The 16335-nt window shown below is 31.1% G+C and overlaps 3 protein-coding genes and 1 pseudogene across 4 annotated transcripts; 1 reads left to right on the top strand and 3 right to left on the bottom strand.

Moving 5' to 3' along the window:
- The first annotated feature begins 110 nt into the window (after positions 1–110).
- LOC122522987 (importin-13) lies at positions 111–5487 on the top strand. Of its 2 annotated transcripts, XM_043644465.1 has the most exons (10): positions 111–295; positions 584–767; positions 844–1008; positions 1422–1571; positions 1646–1899; positions 1994–2154; positions 2215–2756; positions 2835–3744; positions 3855–4001; positions 4081–5487. In XM_043644465.1, the coding sequence occupies exons 2-10, from the start codon at positions 627–629 to the stop codon at positions 4329–4331; spliced, it is 2721 nt and encodes a 906-aa protein (XP_043500400.1). In that variant the 5' UTR covers positions 111–295; positions 584–626; the 3' UTR covers positions 4332–5487. The 2 variants fall into 2 exon arrangements, with proteins under 2 accessions (XP_043500400.1, XP_043500399.1); XM_043644464.1 differs by having other exon boundaries at positions 1994–2756.
- Positions 5144–12925, bottom strand: LOC122522986 (5'-3' exoribonuclease 1). Its single transcript, XM_043644463.1, has 18 exons — positions 12497–12925; positions 11859–12296; positions 11189–11636; positions 10853–11103; positions 10617–10756; positions 10120–10502; positions 9666–9958; positions 9200–9489; positions 8849–9122; positions 8504–8767; positions 8249–8415; positions 7777–8159; positions 7390–7679; positions 7238–7318; positions 6764–6925; positions 6405–6644; positions 5834–6313; positions 5144–5751 (listed from the first exon to the last, which is right to left on the bottom strand). The coding sequence occupies exons 1-18, from the start codon at positions 12569–12571 to the stop codon at positions 5590–5592; spliced, it is 4821 nt and encodes a 1606-aa protein (XP_043500398.1). The 5' UTR covers positions 12572–12925; the 3' UTR covers positions 5144–5589.
- Positions 12926–13132: 207 nt separating this feature from the next.
- On the bottom strand, positions 13133–14265 carry LOC122522910 (39S ribosomal protein L52, mitochondrial). The gene is made up of 4 exons (XM_043644289.1): positions 14025–14265; positions 13798–13867; positions 13592–13724; positions 13133–13492 (listed from the first exon to the last, which is right to left on the bottom strand). The coding sequence occupies exons 1-4, from the start codon at positions 14068–14070 to the stop codon at positions 13337–13339; spliced, it is 405 nt and encodes a 134-aa protein (XP_043500224.1). The 5' UTR covers positions 14071–14265; the 3' UTR covers positions 13133–13336.
- On the bottom strand, positions 14157–15652 carry LOC122523341 (annotated as a pseudogene).
- Positions 15653–16335: the final 683 nt, after the last annotated feature.

Genomic DNA, 16335 nt, shown 5'->3' with positions numbered 1-16335 from the left:
TTACTTGATTATTAGGTTACATGAGAGAGAGAGAGAGAGAGAGAGAGAGAGAGAGAGAGAGAGAGAGAGGAATAACCTAAGCAAACATAGAAATTGAACCAATAAACCGTATGGTGGAGACACTGTTTCTTACTTTCGCTTGTAGTTCATATTTTGTTCATACTTATAACTAACGTCACTCTTAAATTTCGAATGAAAGATGATTAAAAAAGTTTATTAGAAATGAAAGTACAATGAAACTACGTAGAATAGTCAAACGATATTATTTAATTTTACGACAACGAAATAAAATAAAGTAAGTCACACAATCTTGAAATTTATTTTTAAGTGATTCATAAATAATACATATTTATAGTCAGTTTATATATGGATGATACATATTCACATTTACAAAATCAAGAACATATCAGCTGTTGTGTGTACATAGGTTATATACCATTAAATGATAATGAAAATAATTAATACAAGAAAATGTTAAATAATTAAATCGATATATTAATTTTTGAAGAATTGATTTTGTACGAAGGAAGAATAAGTATTTTTGTTTAAATGTTCATATAATTCTGTTAAATATTATTATCAGTTATTAAGAAATCCTTAACAAGGAGGAAACTTCAAAACGTGGAATGGATTATGCAAATGTCGTGGACGAAGCCATCAAGCAGTTTTATGCTGGAGGAAATAATGAAACACACAATTGGTTGCTACAGGTCCAAGCCTCCCCCGAGGCTTGGAGTTTTGCATGGCAACTTCTTGATCCTTCAAAGGTTAATACAAATGATATATGATACTTATATGTTATAGTATTATTATTGATTAATTATATAATATTAATGATTGCAGTCATGGGAAGTGCAGTTTTTTGCTGCTACAACGTTACATGCCAAAATATCTAAACAATGGGAAGAAGTACCTAAAAGCGAATATCCAATTTTACAAGAACGTTTACTCAATAGTATTAAGCAAGTTAATACTCCAAAGTTTGTTCTTACGAAACTGTGCCAATCGGTAATTTGTATTATTTTATACTACAGTTTATATAACATATTATAAGGTATTTTCTAAAATACCTTGTATCAGGGCTTCTCAACCAGGCTTCTTTTCCTGAACAAATATGGTCGTAACTCTAAGTATAGACTATACTATTTTCTTTTTTACTATACATATTCAGTTTTTACTATACATATAGTGTTGTTAAATTGGTTGTAAAATAATTTTCGAACGTTGCTTTTATAGGAATTTCTTAGTTTTGCTCATTCCTAAATTTAGGAATTACTTTGATAAGTCCTGCTTTATATTATATTAATATAAGATATTATAATGTATATATACAAAATATCTACAATATTATTCTCTATAACATTACGATTATTGTTTACGTATATTTGATGTGCAATAATAAAAAAAATATGTATTTGCAGTTAGCCGCGTTTATGGCGTACAGCTATATTGAACCTGAAAATAGAAACAAGGAGAAAAGTTTAGTCGAAGAAGTAATGGAAATTTTACCATACGATTCGGCATCTAAATTAGAATTGTTATTAAAAGTATTATCTTACATCCCTGGAGAGGTAATTATAAATCATTTTAACGAATATTATAATGTTTTACATTAATTTATACATTTGTATTATGATCTTATTAGTTTGAAGCAAAACAGAATATAAGAAAAAATGCTAAAATTAGGGAAGGGTTAATTAATAGTTGGGAGAAAACAGTTTGGCTTTTACAACAAGTCTTTGCATCATTTAATCCAATGGCGCAGGACAATAATACATTATATCTTTTGGGAGCAGATTGTACCCTTTCTTGGCTTAAAACTGGTCTATTACCTCTCGAAATAACTGGACAACTTTATCCTTATTTATTAGCTGCTGCAGCAAATTATGCACCACTTAGGTAGATATAATAAATATATATATATACACTTCATAAATTATAATATTTTTATATATATCAAACATATTATATAGAATTTGAATTTGTATTAAAGGGAAGATTCACACGAGGACAATACTGATAGTTGGGAAACGGTACAAGACTGCATAATTATGATAGTGACGCATCCTGATTTATACAAAAGGCCACAGACATTTTGGGAATGGGCGACGAGTTTAGTTAAAATGGCACGGGACAATAGAGGAAAATCTTTTTGTGAGATTTTAACAGCTATGGGAGAAGCTTATAGTAGATCATTTTTACTTGCTCTCGCAGGTGAAGGAAATGATACACAAAAATGGACTTCTCAAGGATTAGTTGAATTACTCTTGGAATGTGCAGAACAAGAGGGACGATATCCTACAGATGAAATTCGTAGTTGTATTCCATTTGGGTTTTGGTTTACATTACAGGATGATTTATGTACAATTGACCCACCACTTGAAAGTAAGGCGATAGATGCTTTAAAACCAATATATGCACGATTAGCAAACGCATTATTAAGGAAATCTACGCTACCTTTGTCTCCAAGTGATAGTGGAGATGCGGACGAACAAGAACTCTTTCGATGTTATAGGCAAGATGCTGCAGATACATTGGATTATTGTTATAGAGTTTTAGGAGAAGATTTATTAATACTTCTTGGACAAAGATTGAGCGAGCCACTTGACAATCCAGAGAAATGGGTTGATGTAGAATCCACGTTGCATGCTTTCGAAGCATTAGCAGACAGAGTCGGTTTGAATGAATGCCATTACATTCCTGCTTTAATGGATTTGGTTGTATCTCATATACCTTATAATCTTTATCCCGAAGAAGTAAGTATTATTTTAATATTAAATAAACACATCGTATATATTCTAAACGATTGTTAATATATTTTGTTTCTATTGTAGGTACTTGCATGTTCTTGTTCAACAATGGGTGCATATGCCGAGTGGATAGGAGAAAATCCTGATCCTTGGCTCGGAAGAGTATTAGAACTTGTAACATTAGGTCTTTGGAAAGGTCCGATTACAACACCTCGTGCAAGTATGGCACTGAAAGATATAACAAGAGAATGTGGAGTATTTCTTGCACCATTTGCACCAACTATTCTCAATACAATAGGACGAACTCTTCCAAACGTAACGTCGGAAGGAGGAGAAGGTCAACGCCTTATGTTTGCTGCTGGAAAATTATTAAATACACTTTCTACGGTTGAGGAACAATTAACATATTTAAATGCAACATTAGGCCTATGTATAGTGAAAATAAAAGATTTGTTGAAGCAGCCAATACTCACAGCACGTTTAGCGGTTACGAATCAATTAAGAATGGCCACTATGCTATTTGCAACTTTGGAATCACCTATAGGAAAGGCTGTATTAGATGGACTCTTGCCGATATTTAATGAAATTATTACACATCCTGAGTGGAGTCAAGACAATGCTACATTAGAAGCAATGTACATATGTTCGCAAAAATCATTGTCATGTCTATCAAATCCAGAAATAGATGCGCGTCCTTTACTTACTATTTTATCAACTTCTTATAAAAATTGGCCCCATCCTGCTGCATTGAATTTATTGAGTCAGTTGGTGATATTATTTGGCAAAGATCGAGATAGCATTATATGGCCTGTTTTTGCAGAATTAAGTTCTCTAACGTTAGGTGGTATCAAAGCATGCCAGTCGGTACGTGGGGATTTATCTGACTGGTCTGATTTGATGGAAGCATATTTATCATTACTTGCTCAAATTTGTAAAAAGAATGGTGAAATGTTACTTCAAGTGACCGATCAAATTCCTGACATGTTACGATGCGGTAAAATATTTCTTTTAATTCACATCTCTCTCTCTCTCTCTCTGTGAAAATGTAATGAAAATGAAAATAATTATATTTATTACGTTTACATATGTTCCTTCTTTTTTTAGGTATTACTTGTTTGGTACTTCCAGAAACGGGGACAGCAAAAGCAGCAGGATGTTTTCTTGTCCATGCTATTATGCAAACTCCGCGCTTGCAAAATTTTATTCGACCAATTGGACAAGAACTAGTTTTTGTAATCTTACAGTGTGTTGGTATGGTATAAATTAATGTTTAATATTTTAACCTCCATTGCAAAGTTATATCAAATAAAAATTATATGTATAATTTCAGCAGGGGAAGTGGTTCGAAACAATTTAGATCCTCATGCAGAAGTTTTATGGACATTGAATAGAATGTGGTCATCAAATATGTTAGAATGGCTTCGTGTTCCACTTGAAAGTCAAAATGGACCTATAGCTAGTAATATTGATAAAGAAACTTTTATGCGTGCGGTTTTACGAGAACGGACAAGTAAACGTCGAATTTACGAACTGTTGAAAGAATTTAGTCTCAAGTGTCGGCAAAAAACTATTGGACTGTAACAATGCGCTTTTTCAAATAGATTTAGGAGTACAAGGATCTAGTAAGAACTAATATTAATCATGAAGAAATTATATCTTCATAATATATATATACAAAATCTAAGAATTTATTTCTCTATGTCAAAAAAGACATATTTATATATATTTTTAACTTCATTATGTAATTAATTAATTATGTGATTCTATTAGCAATGAAAGTAAAGTTAATTTAAATGAGTGATTGCATAAAATATTATTTTTATTTAACTTATGTTTCAAATCATTATTTTGTATACTTATAAATTTTAATTTTACTTCCATATTATAAAATATCTCTGTTTACAGTTAAAAATCACACGTCTTTTAAATTAAAAACGACTGCTAAAAAAATTTTTTTAGTTCTAATACAACTGTAGTATTTGTTATATACTGCTAATTCACGTTTATTGCAACATTAAGTGTTACAAGTATTTAAGTATAGTATTGTTGTCAGTGTACCTAAAGGAAAGATAAAAGTAAAAATTAGGGATGTAAAAGAATGTATCATTTCAGGATATAATAGTTTTACCAAAAAAATGCGATGAGATGAATATATGTTCTTTTGCATTTGTATTCTGAAACAGATACATTCTGATTATAGTCATATACAACAACAACAAAATAAACAAAAGAGCAAATATATATTCTGCAACTTGTAAAGATTATACATTTTAATTTTTTTACATTTGCAAAATATCAAATTAAATGTAAAATTCACTGTTCGTCTTTTCTTTTGTCCCATTACACAGTAGAAATAAAAATAATAATATTTTGAATGAATACTATCTGCAAACTATCTTGATTCCAATTTTATTAATAGATATTCTAACTAAAAAATATCTGTCTTGATGATCACAATTTTTATAAACATTTTCTCCGAAACAACAAAAGTTGTTGACTAAATATAAAATACATTATTTTCACCATATACTTTCGTATAGTTACATATAATACAATAACTTAATTGTGAATAATAATGAGCATTAAATTATTAAACCTCTGTTTACAAATATTCACCCCGTACAAGCATGCATCCGGACGGAAAGTTTCATTTGTATACCGAGACTTTTCAAAATAAGAATGATTGTGAGACATGTTTTATAAGAACTGCTAAAATAAATGAGTCAATTATATCCTACACATCTTGCAGAGAAATAGAGAAATAATGAACTCTATTGGATAAATACAACTATATTTATATATATTATGCGACACCCTACACCACTTAAATTAAAAGTCTTTACTGTCCACTTCCATTAGTCGCTGGAGGTGAAACAAATTTGGCAGCAACACGTGACCGTTTAGGTCTTCCAGATTTCGGTAATTTTGGCGAAGGTTGTAAATTATTTTGTACACGTACTTCTTTTTCAAGAGTTTTGTTAACACTTTGCGTTTTCGGAGGCTATATAAAACATTTCAATATTTTTATTCAATAAGAATACTCGTACAAGAGGAATATTATGATTTAAAACATTTGAACATACCTTAGGGAACGTTGTTTCTTTCTTTTCTGGTTGTTTAGTTGATTGTTTGTTAGTTGATTGAGAATTGCTTGTATTATTTTGCAACGTTTCCTTGTTAGTTTGTCTCGTATTAATTTTCCTACTTTTCTTTTGGGCTTGCAATGGTACGAACGACGTAGCATTTTTCACTTCGGATTTCGATTTATTTGTCGTTTGTTTCTCTTGTATTTTAATTTGACTATTATGGGGCGGTGGTGGTGGTGGTGGTGGTGGTGTCATAAGGGGAAATCCTGGATTTTGTTGAACTTTCATATTCCATTTTGAACAATGTGCTATTGGATTTTCTGACGTTTGATAAGGTTTCGACATATATGGTAATACCACAGGAGGTGGTCTTATATTTTGTAACCAAGGACTATTTTGTCGCATATTAACCCATTGTTGCGAAGGTTTTAATAAAATGTTCGTATCAGGCTTCTTTACCTTATCTAAATTTAATTCCTACATAATACAATAATGTTCATTAATAATATAATGTAAGAAAACAAACAAAAAAGGAATCATCGTATTTGTTAAATTGCATATATTTTACCTCATATACTTTTTTTGCAACGTTTTGTGTTGCCTGTGGAAGATTCAAACCTGGATCTCCTACAAATACTTTCGCGTCTGGTAAAATAATTTGAGCTTGTATCATGTTAGTCTGTTTATATACAAAATAATTATATCTTGGTACACCCAAACCAAGTATTTGGTAATGATTTAATAAAAGTGTATAATAACAAATAGAGTTTTTGTTATCTTTGATTTCTTTTCTCTGTTGTCTAGCGTACTGCAAATAAAAAAAAGAAAACAGAATTAAAATAAAGAAAATAAAGATAGAAACACAGACACTCATACAAATGTTAATGGCAATTTGTGTTTCGAGCATAAGAACAATATTATGCTTACATCGAATAATTTTTGAACTAATGGTGGGGCATCCGATGATTTTGGGGTTTGAGATTGATTTTGATTTGTGGAAGTACCACTTGATTTACTTGGCAAATTTATCTTTGCGTTGTCGTCAGATATTTTCAGCACTTCTTTCAAGAAAGCACTGGGATCTTGTGACTGAAGGTTAGAAATATTGTTAGGATAAATTAACGCTATACTTATCATGATTGATTTATATAAAAAAAAAACTCAACAAGGGATAAAAATTCGGTAGGTTTAGTGTTAAAATAATAACGTTAAATATGTTCTTTCTAAAATAATAAACCTTTTCTGTAAAAAATTAAATATTATAAAAGATTCTATAATAAAAAAAATAAAAAATTATATATTCCTATAGCATAAAAATGATAGTAAAAACATAATATCTATAAAAATGCATAATAATATCTCATTAATGCACATTATTATCATTTTACATAAAATACTTACTATTTGTTTACTTTTTTCTGTAGTCATTTCGTTAGATTTAACGATAGTTGCGGTGGGAGTTTTTGAAGGTCCACTTGAATCCTACAGGGTATAAAAAAAAACATAAAAGATTTATAAATGTGTACAATATTTCTAGGAATTATTAAACTGACCTCTTTTTTATGCAATTCATTCCATAATTGTTGAAATTCCGAGGATAATTGCTTTGATGCTTTTAATTCATTAGAAGGCTTATTATGTTGTGTTATAGGCTTATTATTACTGTGCATTTGAATTTTTGTATTTTGATGTCGCCTCCAAGACATCTCTGTTGTCTCATTGGATGGATTCTCCATTCCTGATTTTCCATGTTCTACTCGTTCGCCATAACTAATGTTAATAAAGTCAGTTATTGCTAATTTGTAACCACGATTCGCGGAACATCCATTAAAAGTTAGTCCACCTTTATAAATGAAAAAAAAAAACAAATATAATGAAATACAAAATTAATTAATTAGATAAATCTTCAAGCAAAGATTGGCAAAGAGACTTTTAGTTACCTAAAAATGATTTATCAAATAATACGTCATAAACACTATCTATAGCGACCTTTGCTTCCTGAATTCCTATAATAGTTCCTTTATAACCAACTGGTACAGTAAAACTTCCTCTGACACAGACAATTCTATCTAATAGTCTTGTATGACATTTTGGATCGGGTGGAAGTTGACGTGAATATAATTCAGGAATAAAAAGTAATTGTGGCTTCACTTGCATAACTATTTTGTTTGAACGATTATACACTCTATAATATTTATCCACCTCTTGTTCTATTTTTTGTACTATTTCTGATTCCAGTACATTCACCCCGCAGGGACGACTCTCTACTCCTCGAAAGTGTTGTTCTTTTAACCAAGCTACTATGCTACTTAATTCATCTGATCTATAAAAGTACAGAATATTTTTTTTAATGCATTATAATATTACACTAATTATGCGATAGTGAAATAATAACACGTGTTTGTAACGTACGATTTATCAAATAGCTCTTCTTCGCTAAAAACATCGATCGTAATACTTTGAGCCAATCGTTCAAATAAATTAGGAAACTTTGCCATATAATCACGTATAAGTTCAACAGCCCTTTTACTGTACAACCATTGACCATAACCATATTCTTTCTTGGTATAGCCTGGTACCTGTGAGATTTTCATATTTTTAGAATGATTTTAAATTCATAGATGAAATATAATTGATGATCATTTAAGATTTCACGAAATTACTTACTTCTTCATTTCTTTTATTAAACTTTAGATTTAATCCGATATTAATAACTTCTCGTGGATTATTCTGCGCTATATAAATTGTTCCAGTAATTCTACTTAAAAGATGACTACTTATTCCTAATCGCTGAGCAGCTGTGCTACCATAAATATATTGTGTTTTTGATTCTGTATGTGCTTGTTTCACCGCTGTAAAATTTGGTTCATTTACAACTTTCACAGATATTTTTATTCTGCCGGAGTTTATATTGATCTTTGGTCCAACGATCTATTTTATAAATAATTTCAAAACGCATATAATATCAAGAATGTAGAAAATATGTTAACAAAAATAATGTAATTAAAATACCTCTCCCATTGCACCATAATGCGGATGGCCTAACATAAAGCAATTATTTCCTGGTATAAAAATTTCATCGATTGTTTTATACAAAGGAATAACAGAATATGTAGGAATATTTTTTAGTATAGTTTGATAAGCATAAAACATTGGTATTTCTTGCCACTGCTTTTCTACAGACAATTTTCCTTTTGCTTCAAAAATGTATTTACTGCCTATTAATGGTTGTGCATAAATTAAAACATTAGTTTTTCCAATGTCTATACCAAAACGATTTAGATACCTGTTCATACAAAAATAATTTATGATACAATAACTTGTATATAAATGCGCTTGATAATAATTAATTATTTTTCTTACGTTTCACTAATAGATTTGACTTCTGAATTCCATTGAGTTAAACAAGCTCCTTTTAATTCTTCCTCCAATAAATTGCTAGAAGAATATCCTAATTGTGGAGTAATTAAATGTATTCTCTTTTTAAAATCTGATACACCAATGACGAGAGCTTCTCGTAAATAAGGCCACTCTACAAAAACGGTTGTATTTAATAAAGAGGCAGCAATTACTCTTATATTATGTTGTTCCTCTTGTTGTTGTATATATAAAATCATATTGTCATTTCTTGACGCTTGTTCAAATATTTTCACCTATTAAATAAATTAAAAAATTGTTAGAACAATAAATAGGAGAAATCCTAATACAAAGATAATAGATACAAAATAATACTTTTAGTTATTAAATCCGGATATTTGATTTTTATTTATATTACTCAATTAAAATTTTGCGAAAATAATATGTTCGATAATATTTATAAATAAAATACCTTAGCTTGTTTTAATTCTGCTGTATGTTGAATATATTTTAGAGTAGGAAATCCAAAATAATATACATCTAAGTTCACACGTGGATGCAGTCCTTTTACTAATTTTTCTTTAGGAACATAGATATCTTTACGATTTATTATTTCTATATGACTATGGCTGTCAATTACAGATAAATTTCCAAGTGCACGGCATAAACCCAAAACCTCTTCATCGTACGAATACATATACATTGGACCATGCCTATTTCTTTCACGTTCTTCCTTTGTCAATTTTTCATAATACGGCTTCATAGCTATTGACAAATATTTTATTATATTCAAACTAATTATTATCAAAATTATTACACTTATTCTATTAATATTATTACTACTACTTCTGTTAATACTATTACAAATATTAATGCTGTTAATTTATTAATAATTATATTAATTTTATATAAATATTATTATTTACCATTTGTTAAAATTTTCTCATCGATAAATGGTATAAGTACAACAGCTTCCCAGTCTTGTTTTTTCCCATTTAAATCAGTTTTAAAATCAGATGGATAATAATCAATAATAGGTGATTCTTCTTCAACTAACAATGGTTGCAAAGCCTCCGGTAATAATTTTCTGCTATACGGCGGTAATACTGCTAATAATTGTTGAAACGGCTCAAAAGGTTCTCCCAGTTCAAAATCTAATTTTATGTTTCTAAATCCTTTTATATCCGAGATATATGGAGCATAATGATGTGGATAATACCAAGACCAACTACAGCATCCATCGTAATAGTAATGTAAATTCCATTGAATAGCTCTTACATATACTTCTGCTTGGGATCGTAGAACATCTCTAAAAAGCAACTGCATTGTATAAATAATTTTCAAAAGAATGTTCAAACATTCGTTGCTTAAATTGAAATTGAATATACTTTAAATTTATATGGAATATAACAAAAACACTTACTCGTTGACATCTTCGTATTCTAGTTTATTCATATAATAATCTCGTTTATGTAAAATAAATTCCGTACTATATGTGTCACTGTCAGACTCATCATCTAATTCATCTTGAGAATAATTTGTTTTTTCCTCTTCCAAATCTTGCTATGAAATAAAATATTAAACAAAAGTGATTATAGAATTCAACCAGTTTATAAATATTTAAATATATATACATATATTATACGTTAAAATAAATACCATTTCCATATCTACAAAAGGTTTTAGTACATTGTCAACTTTTATCGAAGGAGAACAAGTTTGTGAAGAATCATCATCTTTTAAAGAACTTTGTCCATCGTTTTTTGTATTCTTATATTTATTTATTTTTGCTTCTAAATATTTAAAATCACAGTAATATTCTGTAAAGTTTTCTACATCAATGCGACTAAGTCGTTCCATGAATACTTCAAAACGATCTAATCTTAGTTTTCCTGATTCGTTTATATAACCTAAATTGATAAGTTTTATAATTATTATTGTTTATACATATATATGTATTATGTTATGATAATATTTAAAATATATATTACATACCATCTAAAGTTGGCAAGACTTCCATATACGCATGATACAAAAGTGGTAACGCACCACTATGAATATTTAAATTTGGTAAATTGGGAATAAAATCATTTCCCACGAGAAAGCCCATTAGTACCCAATCATCGATAATATGTTCAATATCAAATGGAAAAGATAATTTATCTTTAATGGGAGAAAATTCATGACTTAAATAATCCCTTAATAACGATAAATGAAGAAGACAAAATTTCGTTTCTTCTGGTGTTAAAACTTTTTTTTGCTTTTTTCCAAATTTAACTTCTTCCCTTAATAACGAAAAATTTCGTTCGTGTGTACAAAGACCCAACATTATTAGGTCTGCATCTAGGCCATATAAGCAATGCCTAGTATTGGGATTATAGTTTTCTTGTGATTTTAAATATCGTATATAATCCATGATTTTGTGTTCTCCTTCTCCTACTACCTAAAAACATTTCAAAATAAATATTTATTTCTTTTTTTTTTCATATGCCTATATTATCTCTTTACACTCGAGGGTTTTGAAACAGAGCCATTTATATTTAAATACATACAATTTCCATATGCATGGCAATATGACAAAAACAAATCGCAAAGTAGCTGATAATAAGAGTAAAAAAACCTTAGAGTGCAAAAGATTAAAATATAAAAGCATTGTAATGAATACCTCTGAACCGCTAAATAATATTTTACACTTTTGCCAAAGTTTATCCGTTGAAACTTTGTACATTATAAAATCTCTTAATTTCTTATTAATTTCTGACATAAAAAGAGTTCCTGGCGTTATACAATTGGAATCAAATATATCATCCTTATTGTAAGTACCATTCGCTATTTCTTTAGCCTCTTGCATCTCCGAAGCTTTTGCAGTTCTAAAACGACGAGCTCTTTGTTGATTAATCTTGGCTCTTGGAGCGACACCATCAATAGCAATAAAAAATAACTTTTTAGGTTGAATCATACCAAACAATATTTCAATATAATGAAATATATTGTTAAAAATTTCATCTTGCGTAATACGAAAACTTATATCATTGTCGTTTGGATGTGAACAAATATGTATGACGCCATTCATATCTAAATATAAATTATCAAATTCTGGAATCTGTGTAAAGAAACAAAATATGTAACTTTTTCTTAGACCTGAACATAATATGTAATTAAGAAAACAATATTTGAACATTTGCGAATGAATTTAAGTTTAATAATAAAAAATACATACAATTAGAAAATAAATGAAAGAATAATAAAAATTATAATGGTATGTAGACAAATGATTTTCAATTAGTAAACATAAATATATACCTGATAATCTTTCAACATTTCACTTAGACAAGGATATCTTTCGCTTATATATCTAAAAAATTTGGGTATACCCATTTTGGTCCGTGCTTTTTTTTATTCAACAATAATAATAATATTTCAAATGATATGCACGTATATTACAATGATTTCAATCGTTTATCTTTTTAAATATTCGTATAAAAATTAAAAACTTTGACTATAAGTGTTTTATACCAACATTAATATACGTCTTCAATAAAATGGGTTCCTAAAGATACGAAAGTCGGTGGATTTTGTTTTCAACGCAACCTGAACATGTAAACGTTGTTCGCTAGTTATACCTTGCTTTACCATATAACCAATCATAACCAACATAGATTCATTAAATATTTCTGAACGACCAATCATATTTGATGGAATTTCGTAAGATTTTAATTTTTATTTGCTTTTTTATTTTAAAGTTATGAAAATTTTTCGAAATTGCACAACTAAATTGAATGTTAATTTAAACAAAAAAAAACAATTATCACTACATACGATAAGTAAAAATTGTTTAAATAATTTATCAATTTTTATAACTTTATTTTTTACCAATGAACTTACTATTTGTTTTTTTTCTATTATTAATGATAGTGTTGGGAGCATTTAATGTATTTAATTAATAACATATATTTAATTTTATCTATCCTAAATATAGATTTCACAAGCTTCTAGTATTCTTAATCAGTTTGTATTTGCATAAATTATTTTTAATTTATATTTAAGTATTTATATGAGAGACAATATATTTATAAAGTAAATATATCATATAAAATATCAATAGTATATTATTTCTACAAATGTTTCTTTCTTTAGTATGTCTTATGGAGTAGATTTTTCTGCTTTTAATAAAAGATCTCCTTTTGGTTTTAATTTGCTATCAAGAATTTTTTGTCGTTCTTCCTCTTTTTCTTGTTGTAATCTCTTATGTCTTTCAACCGCATAATCTATTTCTCCAACTAATTTATGAATTTTTGCCTAAAACATCGAACATTATCAAAAGGTTTTTATATTTTCTATTAAGAAATAACTAACAAATATATTAATTAATAATTTTTGTAAGTATAATATACACACGGCATATTCTCGTTGTTTAATCATACGCGCTTTTTGTCTAACTCCAAACGGTGTAGGTTTTCCATCAAGAAACGAATAATCTGGCTTATTTGTTAAAGGTCCAAATGCATTCGGATTTTCTGTTAATCCTTTACTGTAATAATGAACATATAATAAATAGGAATAGAATTAAAATAGAAAACAATCAACGGGACAGAATAGCATACTTCCTTCTCCAATCTTGCTTTAATAAATTTATGTAAGATGTATGAAATTCATTGTTGACAATGTAAAAATCTAAAATGAAATAAAATAATAATCTTAAAAAGTGTTATTGATCATAAAATAGATTATGAATTAATATACATAAATTAAATATATATATACATATGTACAATATATAAAAACATTTTCTACTTTTTATTGTAATAAGTAATAACATTTGTATACTAACTTGCATAATTATTACGGGCAAATATTTTTGATATTTTGGTTAACATTTTGATGATTTTGATAATATATATTAGATATTATTAAAGTTTTCTTTTCTAATAACACATTCAATTATTATTTAAGTTATAATTTGTCACTGACTGTAATTAACAAGATAAAATTCAAAACATTTGTTTATAAAAGCAAAGAATACAGAAGTACATAGAAGCTCGCAAGTCCACCTTTCGCGTAACTAAAATCATCTTAGTTAGTACCGGGACTACCAGTGGGCGAGAGTAGGTACTCAACTGTAGCGGAAGGAACCAGGAACTAGAATTTTATTGGTTCAAAAACTGATCGCCACTATTATTTTTATTTTTATGTAACATTTATTTATTCATAAACTATTACAAAACAAGAACGGGTAACAAAAATGCGCTATTGATCGAGCACGTGTAATTAACTTTCTAGTAAATTTTTCCATAGCAAACATTGTTAGCCGTGATAGAGTACTAGTGCCAAAGTGGCTTCGACAAGGAATTAGCGGTGAGGATAGCAGCGCTAGTCGTCGCATAGGATAAGGTAGAAATCTGCTTATCGACAGCAGGCCGCCACAGTACTCCACCCCGAGCGACTTAGGCTAGTCGAAGTCGCGAAACGTATCCTATTCTTAGGCAAGTACGTTTTAGGTTGGTTTGAGGTCGGAGATTGGCTGTTGTTGTTGCCCTCCATGGTCGGGGTGATATCCGTTTGCTCAGTGGCCTCGAAGAAAGCTGGTTTGAGTCGCTCTGTCGAAATCGTCGACGGTCTCCCATTACCGTTGACACGGAAAACGCTGTCCGACATCCTTTCTAACACCTCAAACGGGCCCTCGTAGGGTTGACAGAGCAGTCCTGAAGAACCTCCGATCCTGACAAACACGTGGGAGCAGGAATGCAGAGTCCCATGCGCAAACGCCCTAGCCTTGGAGTGATGTGCAGCTGGTGCTGACCGAACTCGACGCATTCTCTCCCGAAGAAGCTCGAGGAATATCTGCGGATCGTTAGCAGGTTCGTCGCTGAGGAAGTATTCGCCAGGAAGTCTTAGCGTCGTTCCGTAAACGAGCACTGCTGCTGTTGCTCGAAGGTCTTCCTTGAAGCTGGTGCGTAGTCCTAGCAAGACGACGGGAATAACGTCGACCCAGTCTTGTGTACCGTGGCACATGATTGCAGTTTTAAGCGAACGGTGCTATCGCTCAATCATTCCATTGGAGGCGGGATGATACGCGGCTGTCCGAGTACGTTGGCAACCTAACAGTTTCGTTAAAGCTTGAAAAAAGGTAGATTCGATCTGCGAACCTCGGTCTGTGGTCACGATGGCGGGTGCTTCGAAGCGAGCGACCCAACCGCTGAAGAATGCTTTCGTGACGCTATCGGCTGACATATCGGCGATGGGGATGGCTTCCGGCCACCTGGTGAAACGATCGATCATCGTAAGGCAGTAACGGTAACCTCTCGATAACGGCAGTGGTCCAACGATATCAATATGGACATGATGGAAACGTGTGTCCGGTATTGGAATTCGTTCCGAAACGTTCTTCGTGTGTCGTTGAATCTTGCCGCGTTGGCACGGCAGACAGGTGCGTACCCAACGGGTAATATCGCCGTTCATGCCGGGTCAGACGAACCGTTGCGCTATTAACCTCTTAGTAGAACGTGCGCTGGGATTTGCCAGGTTGTGCGAAGTATCGAAGATGCGTTTTCGCAGCGTCCGGAATGTATGATCGGACATCGGTTCTAGAGACGTCGCAGTAAATGACTGTCTCGGTGTTATCGACGCGTAACTTTCGTAGTACGAGCGACGTTGTTGCTCCAGGATCGATCAGTGCAGCGAGTTCCTCGTCTATCGCTTGATGTTCTGCCAAGTCCTGTGTGCTGACAACAACAGGCATGCTAATTTCCTCTACCCTGGAGAGCACGTCCGCGACTGTGTTCTCGTCGCCGGCGATATGGATGATATTGGTGGTGAACTGCCCAATATAGTCCAATTGTCGTAGTTGTCGTGGTGACGCCTTGCTCGCCTTCTGTCGAAATGCGAAAGTTAATGGTTTATGATCAGTCCTAATTATTAGGTGTCGTCCTTCGACCAAGAATCGGAAGAATTTGAGGCTGCAATAAATTGCTTGTAGCTCTCTATCGTAAGTCGAGTATCTGGTCTGCGTTTGCGATAGCTTTTTCGAGAAGAAACCTAAAGGTTGAAATTGATCTCCACTCCGTTGCTGCAAGACTGCCCCTATAGCGTTGTCGGAGGCGTCCGTCTGCAGGATCAGCGGTGCATCTGCAATAGGATGTGCA

The sequence above is a fragment of the Polistes fuscatus genome, unplaced genomic scaffold (genome assembly GCF_010416935.1).
Source record: "Polistes fuscatus isolate 324 unplaced genomic scaffold, CU_Pfus_HIC Scaffold6, whole genome shotgun sequence".
Classification (NCBI taxonomy): domain Eukaryota; kingdom Metazoa; phylum Arthropoda; class Insecta; order Hymenoptera; family Vespidae; genus Polistes; species Polistes fuscatus.
This window is presented reverse-complemented; position numbering and strand designations above follow the sequence as displayed.